The sequence below is a fragment of the Pocillopora damicornis genome, chromosome 8, assembly GCF_964200805.1.
Source record: "Pocillopora damicornis chromosome 8, jaPocDami1.2, whole genome shotgun sequence".
Lineage (NCBI taxonomy): Eukaryota > Metazoa > Cnidaria > Anthozoa > Scleractinia > Pocilloporidae > Pocillopora > Pocillopora damicornis.
In genome coordinates, this window is record NC_142677.1 from 3,229,694 (window position 1) to 3,254,876 (window position 25,183).

At 41.1% G+C, this 25,183-nt stretch overlaps 2 protein-coding genes and 3 non-coding genes across 10 annotated transcripts in view; 4 read left to right on the forward strand and 1 right to left on the reverse strand.

Annotated features, from left to right (window-relative positions):
- Positions 1 to 8,724, forward strand: LOC113679154 (methylenetetrahydrofolate reductase (NADPH)). 4 transcript variants are annotated; one of them, XM_089180072.1, is made up of 10 exons: positions 149 to 282; positions 638 to 770; positions 1,504 to 1,950; positions 2,621 to 2,737; positions 3,826 to 4,019; positions 4,666 to 5,256; positions 5,741 to 5,923; positions 6,312 to 6,410; positions 6,935 to 7,057; positions 7,651 to 8,724. In XM_089180072.1, exons 3-10 carry the CDS (start codon positions 1,554 to 1,556, stop codon positions 7,837 to 7,839), a joined length of 1,893 nt encoding a protein of 630 aa, XP_089036198.1. In that variant the 5' UTR covers positions 149 to 282; positions 638 to 770; positions 1,504 to 1,553; the 3' UTR covers positions 7,840 to 8,724. The 4 variants fall into 4 exon arrangements, with proteins under 4 accessions (XP_089036199.1, XP_089036198.1, XP_089036200.1 ...); XM_089180074.1 differs by having other exon boundaries at positions 157 to 282; positions 2,624 to 2,737; XM_089180073.1 differs by lacking the exon at positions 638 to 770 and having other exon boundaries at positions 1 to 282; positions 2,624 to 2,737.
- Positions 8,517 to 25,183, reverse strand: part of LOC113679153 (uncharacterized) — a 21,284-nt gene continuing 4,617 nt past the window's right edge. For 2 of the 3 annotated variants that reach the window (XM_027196104.2, XM_089180070.1), the window contains exons 2-28: positions 24,987 to 25,056; positions 24,721 to 24,796; positions 24,488 to 24,593; positions 23,617 to 23,709; positions 23,212 to 23,343; positions 22,114 to 22,242; positions 21,308 to 21,436; positions 21,100 to 21,234; positions 20,235 to 20,369; positions 18,091 to 18,219; positions 17,630 to 17,758; positions 17,373 to 17,501; positions 17,071 to 17,199; positions 16,778 to 16,906; positions 16,197 to 16,322; positions 15,947 to 16,126; positions 15,298 to 15,426; positions 14,591 to 14,686; positions 14,038 to 14,166; positions 13,428 to 13,556; positions 12,830 to 12,955; positions 12,328 to 12,456; positions 11,485 to 11,613; positions 11,241 to 11,369; positions 10,690 to 10,818; positions 9,794 to 9,919; positions 8,517 to 9,536 (exon numbers count right to left, since the gene is read on the reverse strand). In XM_027196104.2, coding sequence (XP_027051905.2) covers positions 9,475 to 9,536; positions 9,794 to 9,919; positions 10,690 to 10,818; positions 11,241 to 11,369; positions 11,485 to 11,613; positions 12,328 to 12,456; positions 12,830 to 12,955; positions 13,428 to 13,556; positions 14,038 to 14,166; positions 14,591 to 14,686; positions 15,298 to 15,426; positions 15,947 to 16,126; positions 16,197 to 16,322; positions 16,778 to 16,906; positions 17,071 to 17,199; positions 17,373 to 17,501; positions 17,630 to 17,758; positions 18,091 to 18,219; positions 20,235 to 20,369; positions 21,100 to 21,234; positions 21,308 to 21,436; positions 22,114 to 22,242; positions 23,212 to 23,343; positions 23,617 to 23,709; positions 24,488 to 24,593; positions 24,721 to 24,796; positions 24,987 to 25,056 — 3,269 coding nt within the window. In that variant the 3' untranslated portion in view covers positions 8,517 to 9,474. The remainder of the gene's footprint in view (positions 9,537 to 9,793; positions 9,920 to 10,689; positions 10,819 to 11,240; positions 11,370 to 11,484; positions 11,614 to 12,327; positions 12,457 to 12,829; positions 12,956 to 13,427; positions 13,557 to 14,037; positions 14,167 to 14,590; positions 14,687 to 15,297; positions 15,427 to 15,946; positions 16,127 to 16,196; positions 16,323 to 16,777; positions 16,907 to 17,070; positions 17,200 to 17,372; positions 17,502 to 17,629; positions 17,759 to 18,090; positions 18,220 to 20,234; positions 20,370 to 21,099; positions 21,235 to 21,307; positions 21,437 to 22,113; positions 22,243 to 23,211; positions 23,344 to 23,616; positions 23,710 to 24,487; positions 24,594 to 24,720; positions 24,797 to 24,986; positions 25,057 to 25,183) is intronic. The other variant, XM_089180069.1, reaches the window with a different exon arrangement.
- Trnal-caa (transfer RNA leucine (anticodon CAA)) lies at positions 19,071 to 19,190 on the forward strand. Its single transcript has 2 exons — positions 19,071 to 19,108; positions 19,145 to 19,190. It is a non-coding gene; the product is annotated as a tRNA-Leu (tRNA).
- Positions 19,275 to 19,394, forward strand: Trnal-caa (transfer RNA leucine (anticodon CAA)). Its single transcript has 2 exons — positions 19,275 to 19,312; positions 19,349 to 19,394. It is a non-coding gene; the product is annotated as a tRNA-Leu (tRNA).
- Trnal-caa (transfer RNA leucine (anticodon CAA)) lies at positions 19,479 to 19,598 on the forward strand. The gene is made up of 2 exons: positions 19,479 to 19,516; positions 19,553 to 19,598. It is a non-coding gene; the product is annotated as a tRNA-Leu (tRNA).

The window sequence follows — 25,183 nt, forward strand, 5'->3', positions numbered from 1 at the left end:
CGTTAAGTTTCATCTAGTTGCTGGAGCTCCAAGAGGCGACGGTATTGAGGCTGGTATGGATGTTTAAGTTGCTGTTCCTTTCAAGTCCGTTAGAGAGAGCGAACGTCATCTACAACTGGGGGCGTGAGAGGGGCCTGGTCCCTCAGTCGATGGCGAGGGACTGGAGCGATTTGTTGAGATTTTGTTATTGAGCAACTACACATTTTCCTGCGCAAGTTAACTCTGGACATTCTAAAAGGATTTAGACAAGAACAAACTTGATCTGAATACTGCATAAAAAAGGTATGATTCAGTACGTGCCATATACTTAATGGTGTCATTGAGAGCCGAAATGTTATGAGCATATATGGGGCATCTCATGTTATGTCACACATTCATTCTCCGCTGAAATTTCAAGAAATTGTATTCGTGTCATAAGCAGAGGTTTCAATTGAAATGGAAGTAAATTTAGCATGAAAGAGGGCAATTTCGGAAAGAGTAATTTGTCTGAAAGCGGTTTTTGTTCCTAGTCAATCACATTTCTGTACAAATTGTTCAAGCTGCTAGTATCATTCGATAGCTCAACACAAACTTCATGGGTCAGCTTTATTACGCAAGATTCTTTTTCAAATTTATGACCCTTTGAACGCTTTGATAGAATATGGAGAATTCTGTGAAGAGGAGTGAAAGGAAGAATAAATGAAACACAAACTGTTGGGCAGAATTTGCACAAACCCTCAAGTTATTCAAACAGCAGTAATAGTACATACTGGTACATCATGGTCCTAGAGGTAAGAGGGAAAACCCAGCCAAGGGAGCATGAGAGGTTATTTGCCTGTCAGAAAAACACATTTGTTTGTAAGAAATGATATATTGTGGTAATTACACTGAGCAGAGTTCAATTTGATCTGCAATCATAGGTGTGATTTCAAAGTCAAACAAGCGCTCAGTGCAAGTTTGATTTAAAACCACAAGTATGGTTCAGACTAAACTTGTGTAACACAAAGTCTAATTACCACTTTATTACATCTATTTTGAAATTGCAAAATTCAGTCCTTCAAATACAGGTTTTTTTAATCTGTACAAATATTCAAATGATCAAGTATTTAGCTTTGATTTGTGATCAAATTGCACAAATGAGAGCCAAATCAGATTGCAGGATCAACAGTGCTTTCAAAATGGATATAATAAATTACTTATAGGTAATTCCAAAATGCATTGTCTTCTTTACATTTAGGGGGTTTTAACCTGTATATTGTACATAAATCTATTAGCAAATAGATTCCATATTGTTGTGGGTCTGTTCAGTATTAGATCACAAAATGATTCAACATGTCAAAAGGTGGCAAGAACAAGAAAAACTAACATGAGGCACAGCAACATCTTTTGGGACGATCTATGTATCTGATGATAAAGTGAATCTAAGTCCCTTTGGTAAAATAGAACTGTAGATAGATAGTAAGATGATTTTTATTTAATAAATCAATTAATTCATCGGTGTTTGTCCTCATTAAATCTTTCCAGGGCTGTGTGAATATGTTATGAGCCACTATTAGCCTAAGAGTGAGAAAATCATGTCACAACAGGCAAGTGAAAGGGAATCAAAGCCTGAAAAACTTATTGACACTATCAGGCATAAAATAGAGAAGAATGAACAGTTCTTTTCCTTGGAGTTTTATCCACCAAAGACCTTCAATGGAGCAACCAACCTCATGGCAATACTTGGAAGATTACATGAACAGTGTACTCCTCTCTTTTGTGACATCACTTGGAAACCATCTCAAGACCCTATGTCAGACAAGTGTCAGTCAGAGCCTAGCACACTGTTAGTTTCGGCAGCAATGATTGATGTATATGGACAAAATATTATGATTCACATCCCATCAGGAAACACAACAAGAAGTCAGGTGTTGGAGCATCTTAATCGAGCTAAAAATCTTGGTATTAAAAGTGTTCTTGCAGTGAGAGGAGGTACTGCTTGAATTTTATGTGAGTCATTTTATGTTGGCCAGGGCTTCCTCTGGTATCTGTAGCATGATGTGACCATACGTATTACCATAAGTATTACAATAGACTGGCATAAGATACCACTACCTCCTGAGGCTAGACCCCACTCCCCTATAATTTCATCAGGCTTCCCTGACAATTCCCTTGTTGCCATTTATACTCCTGGATGGTGATAGCCACTGTGAGAGTGAATTTTCTTTGATACAACACAATGACCAGGCTGGGTCTTGGACCTGGATCTCTAGAACCTGAACTCTTGTGAGCTAACTTTTGGTCCGCAAGTCTCCCACTGTTTTTCTTTCCAACACAACGTAAGAACTCTGGAAAGGCTAGAACAAGTGATTAACATGTTAATTCTCCTGATAACATCCATACATGATCCAGCAAACAGGTAATGAGAATACTCAAACTTATTAGGTAGAAGTTGAATATTGATCTAACACCAAATTCTCATAACTTATTTGCAAGGAAATGTTTAGCAGCTGGAGGGGAGAATTAACAATCAGATCTTGGTGTTAAAAGGGTTAACAGCTGAGTAACCACCATTAATTGATTGCTCTAGGGAGATTCAGTAACAGTTCAGATTTATTGAGTTACTGATTAAAACTTGAGAAAACTTTTACCTTTTGTCTAGCAGATGAAAGCTATGGTAAAGACATGACACCAAAAGAAGATGGATTCGACTACACAGTGGACCTGGTTAAATTTATCAAAAGTGAATTTGGAGACCACTTCACAATAGGAGTGGTAGGTATGTAAAACCTTAGTGGGTATTCTTCTCTTCTTCTCTGACAATTGTATTCAAATTGCTATGTTTATACATGAGTTAGTATCTTCAATCTGCAGGTATGAGATTCCTGAGTAGTGAGTAAGAATTGGCACTCTTGGCGTTAGCCAGGATTATACACACCTTATCCGAAAGTTTTACTTATAATACTAGCAAGTATTTTGCGAGCTGTGCAGTATTTTTCTTTGCTCTGAAGGGGAGAAGAAAAATATGAGCAATGAGAACAAACTATTTGCTCGTAACTTATGTAAAATCATTGCATGAGGGATTTAGTTTTACGTGGGATGCCTGTCGCAGACCACGCTAAAAAATGGGATTGAGTATCAGCCGTTGTGAGAAAATTAGCCACCTGCTTGTTAGCCATGTGCATGTGCCTCTCATTGAAGTTGAGGCCTATTGGCTGGAGTTAAAACTCGGATGGGTGACCCCGTGTCAATGACTTTTTTTGTCTTTTCTTTTTTGGGTTTCATTCCTGTTCCTCGAAGAAAATTAGTTATTTTCCGCGTTAAATCCGGGTGACTGTACATAACGACCAACGCATCTCTCGTTAACGCCATCGAATATGGCCTGCGTAGAAAACAAAGCTAAAGCCATTGAAGTGTTTTTATGGCTAACCAAAAAAAATCTGATGCGCTTAAAATTTTGTTGCGTAACCCTTTAAACCCCGATATTGACATGTATATTCTCGTCACTGTTCCCCATATGTTTCTTATTTTACTGATCGAGAGAATTTGTTCAAACATCAAGACATTTCATCTTTGGTAATCATTTCATTCATTCTCATGATCCGTACATTTGACCAGGCAGTGATATTGTTAAGAGAAATTAGATGCTGGTCACTAAAGGTTGAAAAGTCAAGCTTAAAAAAATGGAATAAAACCAAAGTTTAGATCGTTCAGTGCGGCCATTTTGTCCTCCACTCCTCCCCCGTATTTTTGCCCTGTTCTTCAGTGTAATACTGTGGCATATTTTGCGCCTTCCGTTGCCTTAATATGGTAAAAAAAAAACTTAACAGTGGAAACATTGTGTGATCTATATTCTCATGTTCTAAGGTTATTTGATGGCCTCCTCTGACGTTCACAGTTATGAAGAAGACTTAAAACATCTTAAAGCCGAGGTTGATGCCGGTGCAGACCTTATCATTACACAAATGTTCTTTGAAGTTAAAACTTTCCTTAAGTTTGTTGACGATTGCCAGAGATATGGAATCAATGTTCCAATTATACCTGCCCTTTTTCCAATACAGGTTTGTAATAAGTTGTATTGTTAGATCACCCTTACGGCCCCGCGCGCGCTTTTATGGAAAAACTTTAGACGAAAAATCTCCGTGCGAGAGCCGCACGCAATGGCACGTGCAGGGCCCGAGAAACCTGTCCAGCCTCGCAAGATGCGAAATGAAAGTATAAAATATGAAAAAAAAAAAAAAAAAAAAAGAGTGAAGGCTATATTATAAAATGCTTATTGACTAAGTTGGGTCGGGTCGGATGGGAAAATGTTTGGCTCTCGGTCATGACTAAGCTACGCTCGGTCTGTCCGTTATGACCTCGATCCAAATTTGTTGTCCTCTGGCCCTCCTACTCAGGTAATAAGTAGTTAGTTTTTAATAAACCAGTGTCAAGTTCCGATTTCTACATTGTTAAATCAATGCATGGTTGGCCTGTGAGCAGGCCCGCACGAGTAGTGTTAAGGCACCAGCGTTGCTCCACGCGCAAGAACGTTTGAGGCCTCGGTCAGAGCGAGCTGGAGAGGTCCAACTTTGCGAAGGGTCTGGCACTAATAATGAGCTAGACCCCGTGCAGACCTCGCGGGCGTAGAAACCCTTGTGGGGCGACACTTGTTACGAGGCCTAGGTATGACACAACTTTTAAAGTTATCTTTTTGGTATTCGACAGAACTTTAACTCATTGCGGCAACTGAAACGGCAATCCCGCGTAGAGATACCACAGTGGCTGTTGGACAAACTGGCTCCAATGAAAGATGACACCACTGCCGTCATGAATTACGGCATCAAATACTCCACAGAGATGTGTAAACAGCTGTTTGAAAGCGGCCACGTCCATGGTGTACATTTCTATACGTTGAACAGGGAGACCTCTATCACAGAAATTCTGGAAAAGATTGGAATGTCGCACAAGGAGGACGAACTGGATTCCGCTTCTATGCGGAGACTGCCTTGGATGCCGAGCCCCGCCCAAGCAAGGAGGGGCCAAATGGAGCTAGTGCGTCCGATTTTTTGGACCTCAAGACCTCGAAGTTACATGATCCGTACTTCAAACTGGGACGAGTTCCCGAACGGGAGGTGGGGAGATTCTAGCGCAGCGTCATTTGGAGAATTGAAGGATTATCATTTGGTGCTGCTGGGTACAAACAAGAGTAAAGAGGAACTGTTGAACATGTGGGGACGCGAGTTGAACAGCCCTGAGGACGTGTTTGAAGTGTTTGTGTGCTATTTGAATGGAAATGAAAACAGACATGGGTACAAGGTGGGAGGGGTGCCAAAAGATAATCTATCACTTTGTACTGACTTAGTCTTTCGCAAACAGGCAGAAAGACTGACAGACTGAGAAACAGTCGGATAGAAAGACAAACCAACAGATAGACGTAAAGACTGACAGGTAGGAAGTTAGGCAGACAGACAGAGGCAATCTTGAGTGACAGACACTAAAGTGCTTGTTTTACTGTGAATCTGAGAACTGTAGAAAACTTTCCCTCGACGTGCATGTTTCTCTCTTCCTGTTCCTTTCTGGCAGAGACGCAGATCAAGTAAGCTTCATATCCATTTAACAAGCTTGCTGATGGTTGAACAAAAAAATAGAGACACAAAATGACAGACATACTGAAAGAAATTTACTGGAGAGACATACATACCCTTTACGATCTATGATATATATGGCGTTAGTGAGTATTGGGTATTGCCTTCGTCTTGTCATTTAAATCCTGAATTTCGCTCTTTTCCTTTCTTGTTAGGTAAAGGAACTACCATGGAATCAGGATGAACTAGCATCAGAAACATTGCCTTTTGTCGATAAACTCGCCCATATCAATAGACACGGAATACTCACGATCAACAGCCAGCCAAACGTGAATGGTGCACCTTCCACAGACCCTGTGTCGGGATGGGGGCGTCCGGGCGGATACGTATTTCAAAAGGTGAACTTTGCCAGATTTTTTTTAGCCAAATGAATCAAGTCTATCACGACCGAACTCAATTTTTTTGTGACCAACATTAATGTGGGGGAGGGGGAAGGGGGATAAATGGTTCAACAGTTTTGACATGGATTGTTGTTTTACTTTCAAACAAGCTTCTAATTTCTCCTTACAATATCACCCCAGAATCAAACATAAAGGTCTTGAGAATAAAGGAACTGATCACCAATTAAAGAAGCTTTTGATTGTTACACAAATTCTCCTCGTCAGCACCGTATGAACTGTATGGAGAACAGTATGGAGAATATGCATACTGATGTTAGTATGTGAAGGGTTTAATGAAACCCGTGCGAAGGTTTTCTAAACGGTATATGTATTCATGTTCCTACAGGCTTATTTGGAGTTTTTTACCAGTGAAGAAATAGCAATGTGCCTTCATGAAGTCCTTCAAGACTATCCTACGGTTAATTATCACATTGTGAACTTCTCGGTGAGTAATTTTAAATCTTTGTTTTGTCGTAGAGCAGTTTTAAACCAGAGTCCAAGTTATCACAACTGCCAATCAGAACACATTCATCATCATTAACCAATGAGAACCCAGAGCAAAAACAGGCAACCTGCTCAAAGCGCGGGAAAACCTGGGTGACCAAATTAGGATTGGTTTTAGTTTTGCATTTGATTGGTAGAGATGGTGGTGCGAGTTTCCATGACCAATCGCAGAGCGATGTAAAGCAAATCCAAAGAAATCCAGGGTCAGTTTCGATACTTAAGTAAAAACTGCTTTTTTAGTCAACCTTTACAATCTCCGATGAAGGTTTAGAGGTTCAGACGAGCTGCGCTTGGTGCTTAAACGCAAATGGGAGATACTATCGAAGACGAACCGGTTAAAAAGAGAGTCAAGTTCCCCAAAACCCTTCCAGAAATGTTTTTTTTCGTATTTTTATGATTCAAAGAGATCGACTTTGTCGCACGTTTAACGCCAGTAACTGTCACTGTCACGTAATTTAATCTCAGGGAAAGGAAGACGTGACAAATGCGAATGTGTACTCTTCCAATGCTGTTACTTGGGGCGTGTTTCCAGGATCAGAGATTCTTCAACCGACTGTAGTGGATCCTATTGCTTTCCAGTTTTGGAAGGTAAGGGTTTGACGCTTAAGGTGTTAGAAACCTGGACGAAACGGGAATACATTTTAGCTTATAAGAGTGCACCTAGATCGAGTAGAACGCCTTCACAACGGCCAATCAATAGAAAGGAAAAGACCCTGAAGAACCAATGAGAACCCTGAGCGCGGGAAAACGCGGGCGACCAAATCGTGATTGGTTTAAGTTTTGCATCTGATTGGTTGAGAGAGTGGAGCGAGTTTTCTGGACCAATCACAGAGAGAAATAAGCAAACACAAAGCAATCCCGCGTAACTCTCAACATTCGAATGAAAATTGCTTTATCGTAAAGCTAAAATCGAGGTTGGTGCGATGGCAAATCAGAATTAAGGAAAATGGCACAAGGAACCAATGAGATCTCAGCAAAGTGTACACGCGCAAAGTACCTTGAAGGCGGGAAATCGCGTGATTAGCGAAGGGATTGGCTGAAGTTTTTCCAGACCTGTCACAGAGCAGGTAAAGGCCGCTCTTGCACATGCGTCTATAGGGCGAGATTATTTTCACTAGAGTCCCTCTCTTTGTCATGATCTGTCAGTGTTCTTTATCGCTTTATTTTTTTACCATTTTTAGGACGAGGCGTTTGCTCTCTGGAAGCATCAGTGGGGACATATTTATCCCGATAAATCTCGTTCACGTGGGACAATCGACACCATTCATGATACTTATTATCTTATTAACCTGGTTGACAATGATTATGTGGCTGGAAATATCTTATTTGATATTCTGGACATCGTGTTGAAAAAACTGGGCAAAATATGATGTACTGTTGTACACTGGTGGGATCGCAAAATTAGTACGATTTGTCGTTTTTGCCTTGTTCAATAGCAAGATGAGGTTGTTGGGAAGTTCTTTTTTTTCATGATTATGATGCAATGACATATGATCGACTTTTGACGCCAAAATTTATAAACCTCTTACTAACCGAGTTCGAGGTCTGTACTCTAAGTTACGGACCACGTCACGCGCGGGTCATAAAATCCGAGCGGAAAGAACGAGGCGATATGTGGTGGTTTGCGCTTTGAACGGAGACATAAATGTTGATCTCGATCTTGCAGGATCCTTACATTTGACTGACATGGGACGATTGATAACAAATTAGGAAGATTAGTAGCAGTCTCCTTTTCGGTAAAGTCCTTCGCGCTTGTCAAAAATAATCAGCCCAGATAGAGAAATGATGTTAGTACGCCGCTCGGAACTTTGAGAGTGAGTTGCACTAAAAGTAGCACTCTCCGAGTTCTGCGCGGCGCGCTAACATCAATTTTTTTAATCGCTGATTTTTTTTGTTTCGACTAGCACGACGGACTTCGCCGAAAGGACGTACCGCTTGTATTGTAGAAATTAAGAACAGGAAATGCTATGTGATCTTCATTGAAAATTGAGCTAATTTTTACTGGAGGATCGTTTCATGAAAGCATCGTGAGAAATTCACTCGTTAATTTTTCAAAAGCAACATTCATTCATTTCTTAAAAAATATTACTTACACATGAAAGCGTGAAATGCTAGGCTGATTGTAAAAAGAGTAAATGGAAATTACCTTCAGAAACACCTTCACAAACATCTAATATATATCCGGTTATTGGTAAAATGATAAGATGATCATGAACATACTTGAAGATTATTGAAATAAAGAGGTTCTAAAATAATTTGATTACAAGAAGTTCCTCCTTGATAGCTTGCGAGTAGGTCCTCATCAGTAGTGCAGCGTGACGCACATTTCTCCGCCCGTTGGAAGATTTTAGACGAGTTTGGGAGAGGTTTACCGGCACTAGTGCTAGATCCCACGCAGACTTCTTGCCAGCTCGCGTGCCCAAGGCCTTATAAAATCCCGCAGGCAAAGAAACGCACATGCTGAGCGAGTATCTACAAGGGCGTACTCATTCTAAGCTTTGTCTTCGGTCAGTAAGTGATAGAGGACAACAGTGCGCATAACCGCTGAGCGAAAATAATACCCGTGATTTTTCATGCCAGGCTCATTTCCCCGCTTGACTGCGTAAGCTGGGACTACTTGAAGTCTACAGTGAAGACCAAGGATCGTCAAACCTCTGTCGAAAAGATAAGGTGACAACTATAACGCTAACCACAGGGAAAATAAATAAATGATGTATGTGTGTCAGCAGGCATCATCTCCAGAACAATTTGTCAAAGTACTGAAAAGTTGCCAGTGGTCTGCGGCCAATAAAAACCCATGGTGATTTTAGCATCTGTCTTAGTTTCGCCACTTTGGATATTCTCGATACTATACAGCAGTGTGTCAGCAAGCAAAAAAGTACAGTACGATTGTAAATATCGTAAGCGTTGTCGCGTTTAAGTGCATTCGTCGCTCATATGTTATGGTCTCTTAAGTCACTTGTGTGTGAAAGTACCTAGTTTTTCTCACACATTGTTCTTGTGACTCAAAGCAGGTTGATTGTAAACAAGTGATCGTCGCTGAAAGGTGCCTTTTCTATGGGAGTTTCTGCAAAAAAAATAATGAGGAAACTTTGTCAGAAAGAGCGAAACAAAATGTCGTGGAATGATAAAATGTCCTCCTTTTAGTTTGCTGAATCTCGGGAAATTAACTAACAAGCCTTGAATTTAATCAGCGAAGGCAGGCAGTGTTAGCTATCAGCCATTTATGAGAAGTCACAGGTTATCGTCAATGATGCAGTGACTAAAATCATTTTTATGTCTTTGAATAAACTGCATGAGCCCGAGAGAACTGGTCGAAAATACCTTGTCTGCACTCGGGTCCAGTCCATCCAGGACGGCACTTGCATTTTCCGGTCAGCGGATCACACAGGCCTCCCTGGCCACAGGAGCAGCCCAATAAACAACCGGGACCATACTTCCCTCTACAAACTGAATTCAATTTGAGTTATCGATGACGGCTCCACGTAACAATCTCGTAATATGAAAGCGATGAGAATTTTTTTTATTAACCTTGGATTACGATTTGGTTTTGACCCAAACGGATCGGTTGAGTGTAACTTAAAACCCTGTAACTCCCACGAGTGACCAAGACAGACTTTCTCTCACAATATAGTACAATATTAAACAGACAAGTTAAAAGAATAAAGAAAAATGTCAATTGGGGGATTATTAATCGATCAAAAACAAAATTTCTGAACTTGGATGGCATTTTGAATTATTTGAATCATACAACAAAAGTGCTTCTTAAAAAAACAGTGTCGTAGAACAAGCTAATAGACAGATAGACTACCAGATAGACAGGTTGGAAGACTAACAGACAAACATAAATTACAGAATAATACATTGAAACTAGAGTGATTTTAGCATCTAAAACAAACAAAATTAGCTTAGGAAAAGCGAAAAATGTTTTCACACAGCACAACTTCAGCAGTGGAAACAATTTATATACGTATCTGAGCATAGAAGGAAAAAAAGGTTACTTCCCTACACAAAATCTAACAACAATAAACTCCCAAATGTTTAAATAGAGCTAACAGCAAATAACACTTTGATCCCTACCATCTAATTTCTCCTTACACTGAATATCACCCCATATACAAACTCATGTTAGGGTGTAAATAGCGAGGTGATGATGATGATAGTTAATGCGCAGCCGTAGAAGGAATTGCAATTCAGTTATGATATAACAAAGAACCTACCCTGATCACAATCGCTACCAGTCCGCCCGCTCGGACACTTGCACTGTCCAGTAGCAGCATCACAAAAAGATGAGTTAGCGCATGAGCAAAGGAGCAAACATTCAAAGCCATATCGCCCCACCGGACATCCTGTCAGAAAAATAAACAAAACGGACATCGTAAACTGATTGAAATCAGATTATCCACGATACGTTGTGAGTTTCGATTGCAATTTTTGATCGATAAAGCTCAGCCAAAATACATTCGCAACGACAAGTAAGAACAAATGTAAATACCTAAGGAGCCAATGAGAAATCAGAACGAAAACGAGCAAAAGATCTGGAGCGCGGGAAAACGTGAGTGACCAACAAACGGTTGGTTTTAATTTTACATCTGATCGATCGAAAGAGTGGCACGAGTTTACCAGCCAGCGAAGTAGAAAAAAACTAATGACATCACAGGTCTCTATCGTCACTCCGATGAAAATCGCACCTAAGACTGAGAAGACAAATTTTGATCCACCAAGGACAAGTTGCAAAGGGGGTGGGGGTGGGGGTGGGGAAAATACATACGTTTGGTGCAGTCTCTCCCAGACCACCCCGGTGCGCAGAAGCACTGTCCCGTTCTTGGATCACATGACCCACCATTCATACATGTGCAGTGTTTAGTACAGTATGCGCCATATCGGTCAGGAGGGCAACCTAATGTGAATTAAAAAATTAAAAAAACGCGAAGACAACAACAAATACGATAGTTAAAACTACTCAAACAATAAATGGAAAATTGAAGCTCAATAGCGTAAAAGTTTCCACTCACGATATTGACATCTGTCCCCATACCACCCTGGAGGGCAAAGACAACAGCCAGTGATCTTATCACATCTTCCTCTGTTTCTACACTTACATCTTTGTTCACAGTTCAGACCATAATTCCTAGAAGAGCATTCTGTGAAGACACAATCAAGAAGTAGGGCTCGTAGGGTGATATACCATTTATTGAGTTAAAGGGTCTTGCAACAGTGTTGGGCGACAAGTTGAAAGCACAATAACGTTGCATTTACGAAAGGTATAAAAAAAAAATGCCCATTCTAAAGCTTGGCCGGATGTTTGAGACAACAAACACCGTGCCAAGAAAAGAGGGTAACGTTCTTTCCAAATTGTCAGTCACTGCACACTGTTTTATCGTAAATTTGTTACATTATACTTCTTTAGCACATTACGCTAATCTTCGTTCCCAGGGTTCTCTTTCTTGTCGAAAACGTGAAAAAGGTGAACCACGCTTCCTTATTAGCTCACGATTTATTCAGTTGTTTTCACGATTTTACTACAACGCTTTGGTTAACTCCCACTTACAACTCTCGGTTTATTCCAAAGAAACACACTCTCAACGTCCCGTTGTAAACACGTGGAACAGTGCCATATATGGGGTGATAAAACACGTGCCGCACACATGTTTGTTTGGTTGTGTATAGATAAACGAAATCACTTATCAATGTCAATCAAATTAAGAATAATTAACGTATCCAGGGACATATTGCATATTAGTCTTAACGGGTTTATTAAGAACCGACAAAATGACCAGTTTTCCAAAATGTGTTTTAAGCTCAATTCAGCAAGCCAGTCTCTGAAAAGATGACTTAAAAATACTAGCATTTCTAACCTTTTTCGCAGTTATTCCCAGTCCATCCCAATCCACAATGACATTTACCATTTATGTTGTCACAGATGGCATCATTCTGGCACGTACACTCAAACTGACAATCTTGTCCAAAGAAACCACGGCGGCACACTGTAAAAAAACACATACATGATAAGTCTGAGCTTTTTAATCGGATGTCGTAACACATCACGTAACATCAGCCAATCAGAATGAAGATAAATTGCCGATGTAGCCAATGATAATTGAAATACGTGATCAGTGTGAAGAGCGAGAAAACGCGAGTGACCATGTGACGACTAATTTAGGTTTTGCATTTGAATGGTTGAGAGCAGTGCCAGCTTTTTAGACCAATCATAGAGCGAAGCTAAGCAAAAGCGACACTATCCCAGACTGCTTTCAACTTCCAATCAAATAAAAAGCATTTTTCAAGAGGCTACCATTTTCTAATGTAAAGTCCAATAGTCTTATTGACGATATTCGACAAATAAATAATTTTTTATACCTTTCTCACAATTCGCTCCTTGGTATCCCGGATGACAATGGCATTTTCCGTTCACGTGATCACAGACACCGTTGTAGCAAGAACATTTCTGCCGGCAACCAGGGCCGAACGTTCCCGATGGACAAACTTATGAAAGAAATTAAAGAAAAACAGTTATCATGGATGCAAAGATCACCTATCGTTAAGGACAACTAAAAGTATGTCTAAACAATGCTACTGAAAGCATCAGGTTGAGTGGAAAAACAACTCAGTTCCGGAAAACTGCAGAAACATCATTGGTACTTTGTCCTATTTGTTTTTATATTCTGATCTTGCTCTCATTGTTCTTGTAGAGGGAGTGATCTTAAATCTTATACAAGTAGCCAGTGAAGCATCACACGCTGTTGTAGATATACACCTTACTTTTCACCTTTGAACCTTGACTCATCCCCACTCGTCTCTCTACTGTTTCAAAAATCAACGCGGGAAGCGCGCGAGAGGTGCGCGTAAGGAAAATGGGAAGGGTCAATTCTCTCTTCTCGTCTTCGTTCCTATAGTCCTTCAGCGTTAGAAATGGAACTCAAATGAGAATTTTTAAGACATTTTGCTTAAACTTTACCGTGTTCACACTGACTTCCTATCCAGCCTGCGTCACATCGGCACTTCCCAGTCTGAGGGTCGCACTCGGAATTCTCTGAGCAAGTGCAGTTAAACTTGCAGTTGCGGCCATATGTACCCCTTCGACAGGCTAATATTAAAACAAAATCTTATCTCCATGTAGCAGTTGCTATTGGCGTTATTGTTAGGAGTTAGCTAAAATAGGGCATCATTTAGGTAATACTGTAATATAGTAAATGAACTCGGGGGTCACATTTGACTGTGAAGTCTAATCTTCCGGCTGAGAGTAGTCCTGAGGTGGAATATTGTTGGTAGCAGTGACTAACGTTTCGATAACCTGAGTGGAAGTCCGGCTCTTGTAGACTGATTGGTCAGTTTAGTTATGACGTTTTTGGTTAAGACTCAAGTAATGTAAGTCGGTCGTGACTATCAGTGACGATCCTTCAGTCGTTCTGTGCGGTTCGTTTGTAGTGTAAATGTTGTGAATTGGTCATTATATGGTGCTGGTAATTTTTACGTAAACCACAATAACATGCAGGAGACCGGTGCTGTTTCTACGCTTGGTTACTAAATGTTTTGCACTCTTAATTAATATCATGCGCCATACGTACACTTTCGGCATGTTTTTCCGTGACTTCCAGGTTCACATAAACATTCTGCTGTGTATGGATCACACATCACTGAAGGAGGGCAGCTGCATCTAAGCGAGCAGTCAGCACCGTGTCTACCAGAAGGACAAACTGTTTGGGAAAATTACCGAGAAAATTCTTCAGGAGTACTTTTAAAGAGTTTCAAAAATCCTTCTAACATTAACGCTTAATGCAGGTCAGGGGGCTGAGGTGAAGTCGGCTGGTATGTGGCCTTTCCTGGCCTTTCCACCCGGTGATAAGGAGTGTCGCAACTCCCCCCCCCCCCCCCACTGGAAGTGATGCCAGCACGCCGCAGATTGCCCCTCCTCAACGTTTCATATGGGTTTCCCAGCAATTTGCCTTATGATCAGCCCGCTTTCTTCCCCCTTGATCTAGAGTAATGGAGATATGCACTGTGAGAGGAAAGAACATAGCTCAATGACTAGCAGGGGTCGAGCCCAGACCCTTTTAGTCTGAGGTCGAGAGCGCCAATAATCACGTCAGCCGAGCTCAAGTAATTTTATTTCATACCCACCTCGTTTACATTCGCCTGTCACAGCGTCGCACCTTTCATATCCGGTGCAATTACATTTTCTATTGCAATTTTCGCCGAAGAAACCCTTCTGACAACCTTTAAAGGAAAGAAATGGTAACCAAAAGTAAGGAGAGAAATTTTCTTACGAACGACTGGACATGTACACCGAAGGTTTTAATAATGTGACCTATCGTTCAATTTTGATTTAGTTCGGGATCGACTTCAAAAAGTTTCGCCGAGGACCGCTCAGCACATATCGATGCTACTGTATCTCTACTACTACAAAAAATGCATTTTCGCCACCGAAACACAACAGTTTGCAGCAAAAGTTCAGTCAGTGTGCAAGAATAAAAAACGGTGTGCAAAGATATCTCGTGCCTTTGTTGAACGGCAGTCTGTGAGAAAAGTTTTAAACTTAACCTCTTCTCTTGCATCTAATTTAGAGAAGAACCGCGCCGCTTTTAAACTTTAAAAAATTTCGCTTATTCAGTCTGGTGTTGCTATGGTTTCGCGCTATGGTTTCGGGCGTGAGTCGCGAATGTTCCAGATGGGCGCCGATGCTTTTCAGCTCAATCACCGTGGTGGGAAGGGGGTCTTACCGAAGCTCCTTTGTAGTCATAATCTACTACTTTGTCCTTCTAAAGCTGAGAGGAAGAGCGGGGCTCAGACGTATCCTTACCCACTCCCCCATATGCTCTGATTCTTACCTTTATCGCATTCCTTTCCAAACCGGCCAGCCTGACAAATACAACTTCCTGTCACATGATCACATGAGGCTTTTGCATGACAAGAACATGAATTGCTACAGTTCACTCCATAAAATCCTTCAGGACATCCTGTTTGTTGAAAAAAAAGGGAAAAAAACTCATTTTCAAGCCATTTGATTTTAAAAACATTAAAATGCTTGTTTTGTTTTCTTATTGTTTCTAATTTGTTTCATTTATTATCGCTGGGGGGGGGGCTTGGGTTTGGGTTAGGGTTAAGGGGGGTGGGGGTGGGGCCAGAGGTTTTGGTTATGTCTTGATTAAATTTATCTTATCCCTCAATAAGTCTCTGCAAAATTCTTATAATCTTACGTCAATGTCAGGTTATTGGTAATCAATATTCTATAGCCCCCACTTTATACCCTATTAGCGATGACTGATCCCCACTCCGTTCCCCCTGAAAACAATTTAATCCTCATTTTTGCTTAAACTATTTCATTCGGATGTATGGCCTGCGAACGACGAGTGTTTATAGCGAGAAGGCCTTAAAATGTTTGCTCAGGTAAACCAACATTGCGCAAAAGCATTCTTGATTGAATTCAGTGAGGCACCGTAACTAGCATTACTGAGGTAGTCTGGATAAAGTGTTTACTTTTCTCACATGTCTCGCCGATCCAACCAGGTGCGCAGACACAAGATCCCGTTACGTTATCACAGGTTGCGTTGTGCTCGCATCTACAATGACACCTGCCAGTCACAGGATCGCATGATGAGTTTCCATGACAACCACACGACTGACTGCAATTCTGTCCAAAGTAACCTTGGGAGCAAGCTAAGAAAATAATGAATAAACAACCATTAATGAGATCCTTTTCCAATGATAATGAAATCATGGAGCTAACCTTCATCACATCTCGGTCCCGTTGTTCCAGCCGGACACTGGCATTCTCCGGTATCAGGAGCACATGAGCTGTTGACGCAATTGCACCGCTGACTACAATCGGTTCCGTAGGTGTCTTGAGGGCACACTACAGAGATAAAGAGAATCCTGGCTGTTAATTTTGGTTGCGGTTGTTTGTTTATAAGCATGCTCGAAACGAATTAAAACTGAATGTAAACAAAACCAAAACAAAAGAATTACATCGGCTGTCAGAAGAAAGGAAGCTGTCGCCAGAGAAATATTATGACTCAAAGAAGAAAAAAATGAAGCTCCTCGAGGGGAGTTGGGGTGGCAAACACGAGGGAACAAGGTGCAATTGCTTCATTTTTAAGGTAGCGCAAGTTTTCGCGACTACTTACAGATCGTGTGAATAAAAACACCAGCAAGATCCTAGATCACTTTCAACACTTAATGATAATCGCAACATAATGACTTTCCTCAGGACGTGGCAATCCAAAATTGGGTTTGATTGTTGGATTGCTTTTAATTATGGCGTAAATGACAATTTTTAGATTTGCCTCAGCACTGAAAAAGTAGACGTACTCTCTTTGCAGTATTTCCCAGTCCTTCCCGCAGGACATTTACAGTTCCCTTCCACTGGATCACATCGTGCATCCTCAAGACAGCGACACCGCTGAGCACACCTGTTACCATATGAACCTTTTGGACAAACTAAAATCAAAGCACTTTTGTTAAGGAATAAAGTTGAGCCTGCAGCTTCTACTTGTGATAACCGACGACGTTCATTAAAACAAACGAGAAGATTTGCGCAACCAAAATGGCAGACGTGACCTCACATGGAAACAATATGAATCATATGAAATATCAGTTTGTACCTGTGTGACATTTGTTCCCAGTCTTCCCTTTTGGACAAATACAACTCCCGCTGACCGGATGGCAACGAGAGCCAGGGTCACAGTTACAGCGACTGCTACACTTTTTTCCAAACGTTCCTTGCCCACAGACTGCAGAAAAAAATCGCACGAACGTGTGAAGTTTACGCAGATTTTAGAAAACATTTAAAGACCCGTTAACTATCAAAATATTTCATGATGGCAAGTAAAATTTTATGCTTAGTTAGCTTGCAAGACACAGATATTTTAAAGTGGCCCTAGAAAATCCCCAGGAGTTCACTTACCCTTCTCACACCTAGTTCCAGTCCTTCCCGCAGGGCAGATACATTCACCGCTGACTGGATCACAACGGGATCTACCAGCGCATTGGCATTTGTTGAGACACTTGCGTCCATATGTTCCCGCTGGACAGACTAGAAAACGCAGAAACTATTAATAAGGTTATTCACAGATACAAAGCGAGAACTTCCCAAAGTAAAATTATCAAACACACGGTGTAAGTAGCGTTGGACTAAAGCAGTCGATGTAAAACCGTACTTACATCGGTCGCAACGCCTGCCGGTTCTTCCGTCAGCACATACGCACGCTCCTGACATGGCGTCACACTTGATTCCTTCTGCGCAGTCGCAAACTTGGTCACAGTTAAAACCGAACCGGCCCTCGGGGCATACTATTAGGGAAAGAAACAGCATAATCGCTCACAATGTCAGTATCTGAATAACTGCACGCTTACCCCTCCCCCAACCCAATAACAGTTAACAGAGGACGAGCTAGGGTTAATGTTGAATTAGAGAAGTTGCTCAGAAACTGACATTGATCCAATTTTTTTTCGGCAATATTCTACTGAAATAGATAATTAATATAACAGGGAAAGCTTACAACTCTGATGAGTTCCTGAGACAGATTAGGACCTTTTTTTTAGAAAATTTTCATGATCACTATTTGTAAATGGCAGTAACACTCCAAGACCTCTACGGAGAGAAATGACAGGCTTTTCTTCACCTTCGTCACACCTGGATCCCATTTTTCCCATGGGACAAATGCAGGAACCAGTCACGGGGTCACATGTCACACCACCACTGCACTGACATCGCTGACTGCATCCATGACCAAAAGTACCTTGGGCGCATACTACATGAGGAAAAGAGGAGAACGAGGGAATAAAAACTATATTTTCCAACAGTTTGTCATTTCAGCTGTCGTCGTACAAGCAGCATGTGTTAGTTTCTTGTAGTCAGCAACTCACAGCTTTACTGATAGCTTACGGAGCACAACAACAACAGATTGATACGTGCTCTACTTATATGAACTACGCGACAATCACGAACATTTCGAAATGACTTCGTCTTATACCATTAGTAGGTCGATATGCATGATATTTTGCGAGCAGTCCCTCATTTTCAGACGAGTTGAAGGGAGGGAGGGGGAAAAGGGGGGTTTGTTGAGGGTCTAGTCGTGCTAAACTCCTAGCAAATCTCTTGCTAGTGGGCGTAGCCTAGGGCCTCATATCTTTTCCCGGACGAAGAAACGCTTCTGCTGAAGGGCTAATAATGAGGGCAAAGTAAACCATAGAACATTCCTCTACACAACGCTTCAAGATACATGAAATTTCAGCAAATGTCGATGACGATAACAATGAATCCCTTTAGGTATCAAAATAAGGATTGGCAATTCCGAGAACAACTAGCAAATTTTTCACGCGCGTTTTCAATTAGCACCTTATGTTAGCCTACGTTGACCTCTGGATAAATGGCACACCTTAAACATTTGTGCACAAAAACGGTAGCGTTAGATTTTGTAATTTTTGGGTCCAGTGGACTCCTCCATATTTGCCTAAGTTGATATTGCTAATTCTATAGGGATTCCATGACCATAAAGAATGCTACCATGCAGCTTTTTTGTTCCTTCTTCGAATGTCGATGCTTACTTTAACAATGTAGATTTGAATGTTTACTGAATTTTTTTACGTACTACATCACGTTGTCAGGATGGCCGAGCGGTCGAAGGCGCCAGACTCAAGGAGAAAGCTCTTTACCATTAAGATGGTAGCAAAGTATTCTGGTCTCCAAATGGAGGCGTGGGTTCGAATCCCACTCCTGACACCATGTCATTTTTATTTTTTATTCAGTAAGATTTCAATGTAGATTTGAATCTTTACTGAATTTTTTTACGCACTACATCACGTTGTCAGGATGGCCGAGCGGTCTAAGGCGCCAGACTCAAGGAGAAAGCCCTTTACCATTATAATGGTAGCAAGGTATTCTGGTCTCTAAATGGAGGCGTGGGTTCGAATCCCACTCCTGACACCATGTCATTTTTATTTTTTATTCAGTAAGATTTCAATGTAGATTTGAATCTTTAATGAATTTTTTTATGTACTATATCACGTTGTCAGGATGGCCGAGCGGTCTAAGGCGCCAGACTCAAGGAGAGAGCCCTTTACCAATAAGATGGTAACAAAGTATTCTGGTCTCCAAATGGAGGCGTGGGTTCGAATCCCACTCCTGACACAATGTTATTTTTATTTTTTATTCAGTAATTACAGTGTGGTGAAACCTTGTACCTAAAAGATGTCTTAAAAGCTTTTGATGGTTAAATATCTTTCACTGCATTTAGTTATCAAGATACAAAATAATAGGCATGATCAAATTTTCAACTTTAGAGTGTTTAGTGTTTTGATTGTTCACTTAACTCCAGTGGTCAGCTCATATTCCGTGTCACCTTATATGGAAATGTATTACGCCAACTGGTCGGAGCTGCAAAAAGGCTCCAACTATCCAAAAGTTTAGGATTTAATAAAAAATTTATTAAAAATTATTCCATTCGCACTTGTTGGATACGAGATTGGTAATAGCCAACTAGGCACTACGCGCTTCGTTTACTGTTCACCAACTCATATCCATCGCGCACCCGTGGAGCTAAATAGTCTGTGGAGAGCGCGAGCTAGCGCGGGATGCGCTCGTAAGGTGCTTTCTCCTGTTTTGTTTCCGTGACTTTTCGATGGTTTTTCGGTTCATCTGTGCGTTTGTTACGCAAGCTAAATACTAATTTTTCAAGGCCAACTCCTTGTTGAATATCATAACAACTCATTGCGTACTTTACATACAGCATCCACCAGAAATTTTACAGAAGAAGTCTTTCGTTACCTTTCTGACAATTTGGTCCAGTCAGGCCCGCCGGACACGTGACATCACACTTGCCGTGCACGTGATCGCAACGCACAGCTTCAGGGCAGTTGCATCTTCTTAGGCAGTATTTGCCATAAGTTCCATCAGGACATTCTATCAGAGTTCATTACGATTTAAAAGAAAAAACATGAGAAAAATAATGCTTTCCAAATGATAGATTGAAGAACTTTAAATGGCGAGCCTGTTAGTTGGTATTTGATGTATTTTCAGTAAATGTAATGTAATGATAAAAATGAATGAAATAAGAAAAACGAAAAATTGCATCCCCGCAAGAAAGTAACCAGGTTTCCGTGGTGTGCAACACTATTAAGAATATTACTCTTCCTGAACAGTGAGCAAATCATCCGAAATCTCTCTCCAGCCTGTCTCTTCTGGGACAGTCAGCCGGTACTAACTGGATAAGGCAAATGTGTTTACTTCCTTCTTGCCATATATTTAACTTTGTAGTAAGATACATCTACCTTTGGAAGGTTACAATTCTATTACTTGGCACACAAAACCTGGTGCACTGGAGTAGGATAAAACTGAACAATTACAATCTGCTAAGTGAATCATTTCATGATCTGAATTGGTCGGCAACAAGAATTAAAAAACTTCAGCTGAATCTGTCGATTTTTACGCTTGGGCGGAGGAAGCTACTGCACGGGTGAAGCGTCAAAGAAATAGATCTGGAACCCAGCGGGTAGATCATAAAGTCACCACTGTTCTTTAGGAGTCATCCATGGGTCTTCTTTCGCCTGAAGTTTTTCTTTTCACCAAAAAAATCGACAGAATACCCGCAGTTTAACCCCTCTTTGTAACAAGTTACTAAACGAAAACTTACTGTTTGAGCAGTGTTTGCCTAGATAACCAGGCTTACAGTCACATGTTCCATCCTTAGGGTCGCACCTTTCTGTATGATCAGCCAGGCACTTGCATTTTTCTCTGCACGCTGCTCCAAAGGACCCTGAGGGGCACCCTGTTAGGGAAGATTATTACAGTAAAACCAGCGGGCAAAAATCAGTTTCAACACTATATTGAGTGACATCTACCTTTAGAGCAGTGGGCCCCAAAGAATCCTGGGTCACACTGACACGTGCCAGTTACCGGATGGCAAGGTTCCATGTGAACACATGTGCACTTCTGCTTACATCCTTCCCCATAGAAACCGGTGGGACAAGCTAGCGTGAAATGTTTAGAGAACGTTAGATATTTCACTTCATTACTATCAATGAAAGAGGAGACTGAAAACACGAAACCAATAAGGAAAAACGGTAAGATTTGTAATGAGACAAACTTAATGTGAGCCAAAGGAAATTTTTGATTTCTGTGGAGGGTGCGAACTCCAAGCAAAAGTAATACAACTAATACATGGAGCAGTTTTCAATTAAGTATCAAAATCAACCCGTAATTGCTTCGGTTTTGCTTTACCGTGTTTTATAGTTGAAAGCTCTCACTACTTCCTTAAAACTAAAGCAAATCACGACTTGGTCCTTCGCGTTTTCCCACGCTTCATACAGTTTAATTTTACTTTGAGTCCTTAGTAGCTTCTTGTCTCTTTTTTCCACGAGAATATAAACTCGATAGCTAACATATCATGGCGCGCAAATGACGCTTACTGTCCAACTGCATAGCATGTATACTGTCCCATCACAATGTTTATTCACAAGCACGACTGGCGTGTCCTACTTGTGCTCAAATCTGGCTGCTTAAAAAACCGATCAAATTCGAGAATTTTATCTTAGCTCTGACCATGCATTCATAAAGTCATCATCAGCAACACTTTAACTAAATACTCAACATGATATCTACAGACATAGTAAAACAGTTTCCCGCCAAGCGGTCACGTGAAACTTACTTTCATCACACAGGTCTCCAAGGAATCCTGGTCGACAAGAACATGCACCAGTCACTTTATTGCACTGCGCATCATTTTTACACAAGCATTTAAATTTACAGTCCTTTCCAAATCTTTCCCCCGGACATGCTATCACAAGGAGATAATGATAAAAAATTGTAAGTAAAGTTTAATGCGCAAAGCTGAATTGCCTTCACGTTCTCTCATGAGAAGAAGAATACCACGTACAAATGGCGTGGAGGATGAAATGTTTCCAAATAGTGCTTAGCCAACGAGCAGGCCTTCATCTTTAACGTTACAGGGCGCACGCTTCTCCACCGGCAGGAGGATTTGAGACGAGTCGGGGAGAGGTTTATCGGGGGCTGGCACTAATAATGTGTTAGGATCACTACAGGCCTCTCGCAGGCCTTACACTTCTGCGTGGGTGAAACGCACCTGCTAATAATGAGGGGCAGCTCGCAAGCTTAATGGTACTTGTTTTTTCAGTTTAACTCCTAACTTAAAGCTACTTTCTTGTTTTAGCGCGCAACCCATAGAGGGAAGTTCCCGCACAATACCCAAGGCCCATGAAGAAATATATTATGGTCAAGCTACATGTGTCCGTTTCATTTTGACTTTTCAGAAATGATTTTCCTTTCATATGATGCTTATCTCACCAATAGACAGCAGAAACTACGACCAAATTTTCCTTATAGGAAATTGTATCTGATACTCTTAGAATGCAAGCATTTGATGGCATCATGCCCTTTTAAAATTCAACTGGGAATGTTCAAGTGTTTCATAGTATCCCGATGACCTGCAAATTTAAAGCTTATTCCGATTTCTTTGGCAAGAAGTGACCAATATTATTGTTATTCCCTTGAATTTAGTACCGGTTTATCACATTTTATCCTTCAGCTTTTCGTTAGGTCGCCTTGATAATTGACCAGAACCCGTTCATTCCATTGGGCGAAGAAAGGTAACATGGGAGAAACATGTCTTGTCCGAGAACACAAGAAAATTATGCCGGTTAGAGATCGAAGCCAGGCTACTTGAACCCGACTACAGCGCAGTAGACATCAGGCTGCTGCGTTCAAGTTTCTATAATTTCACACTCACGATCATTGCATAAAATTCCAGTCCAACCCGGAGAGCAAAGACATTGTCCAATTCTAATGTCACACCGCGCACCATTTTGACAGTCGTCACATGTCATACGACAGCCAGGACCGATGTACCCCGGAGGACAAGCTGAAAGAGAAAAACAAAGGAGAGATGATTGGAAACTTAGACTATGGCGTACACGAACCAAAATCTAAGTGTTGCTTTTACTGGAACAGCTTCACTTTATTTGTTGATGCTAAAGCACACCAGATATAGTTGTCCTTTCCTTTCAGTAATCTGCTGGAGTCTTTAAGACCCTTGTGCTCAAGTTTTGGTTGATGTGTTCAGACAGTTAAATCCATATTTCATCGATTTTTCAGAATCAGGTTCTGCGCAAGATTCTTGATTTCATGCCTTTACCTTGGATTCCCTGTAAGTCTTTCCGGTGTGCAGTGCTGGTGTCTTCAATGATTTCGGGACTTTTAGTTGGAAGCGCAGTGAAAATTTGTGACACTGCAGAGAGGAAAAAGGGTTAATTTGAGAAAAAATCTTTCATTCAAAAGTGAATTTTGTATGTGTCTGGTCTGGCTGTAAAGGCAATCGTTAGTCTCCGTCAAGCGATCAGTCCTTCTGACCGACTGTTCATTCGCCAGTCAGTCATTTAGTAGTCAGTCGGTCAGTTAGTGAGTCGGTCAGTCAGTTAGTCAGTCAGTCAGTCAGTTAGTTTGTCAGTTGGTCGTTTGGTCAATCAATCGGTAAGTCAGTGAGTCAGTCAGTCAGTGAGTCAGTTGGTCAATCAGTTTGACTGGAGCTTGTCAATCGGTCAGTCATGAAAATTCAGTTTGTCGGTAAGCTTGTCAATCAGCCAGTGAGCCAGCTAATCAGCCAGTAGTTTAGTTGTGGTCAGCCAGGTGGTAGGTTAAACAGTCAGTAAGTCAGCCAATCAGTCAGTCTGTAAATCTGTTTTTCACTTAATTAGTCGGTCTGCCAGCAAGTCAGTCAGTCAGTCAGATTGTCAGTCTGTCAGTCAGTCAGTCACTAAGTTGGTCAGTCAGCCAGTCAGTAGGTCATCCAATCAGTCAGTCATTCAGTTAATCCGTCATTCACTTAATTGGTTAGTGTATTAGCCAGTCAGTCAGTCAGTAAATCTGTCAATCACTTAATTGGTCAGTCTGTCAGCCAGTCAGTCCTTCGGTCAGCTTAACATGTCAATCACTCATTCTATCAGTTAATCGATCATGCAAACTGACAGTCGTTTTGTATTGTAAGACACACCACCGACATAACTCACCTTTGCAAGACCTTTGATCTGAATCTAAAACATAACCTGTTCGGCGACAAAAACATCGAAAAGAGCCGACAGTATTTTGACAGCCTTGACTACAACCAGAAATGCCCTGAAATAAAGTGTATCAATTATTCACCAATAGCAAGCATCGTGAGTTGCGAGAAATGAGTTTAAACTTGCTGACTGTTTCTAGCATAAAACCACAGCATAAAATTGGAACCTCTGACGTGCCTTACCATCTTACACTCATCCAAGTCTACACATCGTCGTGGATTCCCAAGCGCGCGTACGTAACCATTTGCACATTCGCACCTACGAAATAAGTTTCGTAATTTTAATATACTCGGCTGACCAATTAAGGCCGAAAAGAGTAAATGAGGTAATGTCCAAAAATATGACAACGCTCACAGTGCATTTGCTTTGTAGTTAAACTTGGTCTTTCTAGGACAGAATATATGCTCACTGCTTTTTTTTTTTATTCAGAATGACAGACTTATGATACCTGTAGGATCCAAAGGCATTGATGCAGCGTTGTTGACATAGTCCGTTCCGCACTGAGCACTCATTAAAATCTATAATAGACGAGTACAAGACTAAATTACCGAGAACAACTCGTGGATTCATCAAACATGTAAGGTAACGTCTACTTTTCTTTCACAAGTTTGAGATTTTCAAACTCATCCAATCGAATTTCCCCCA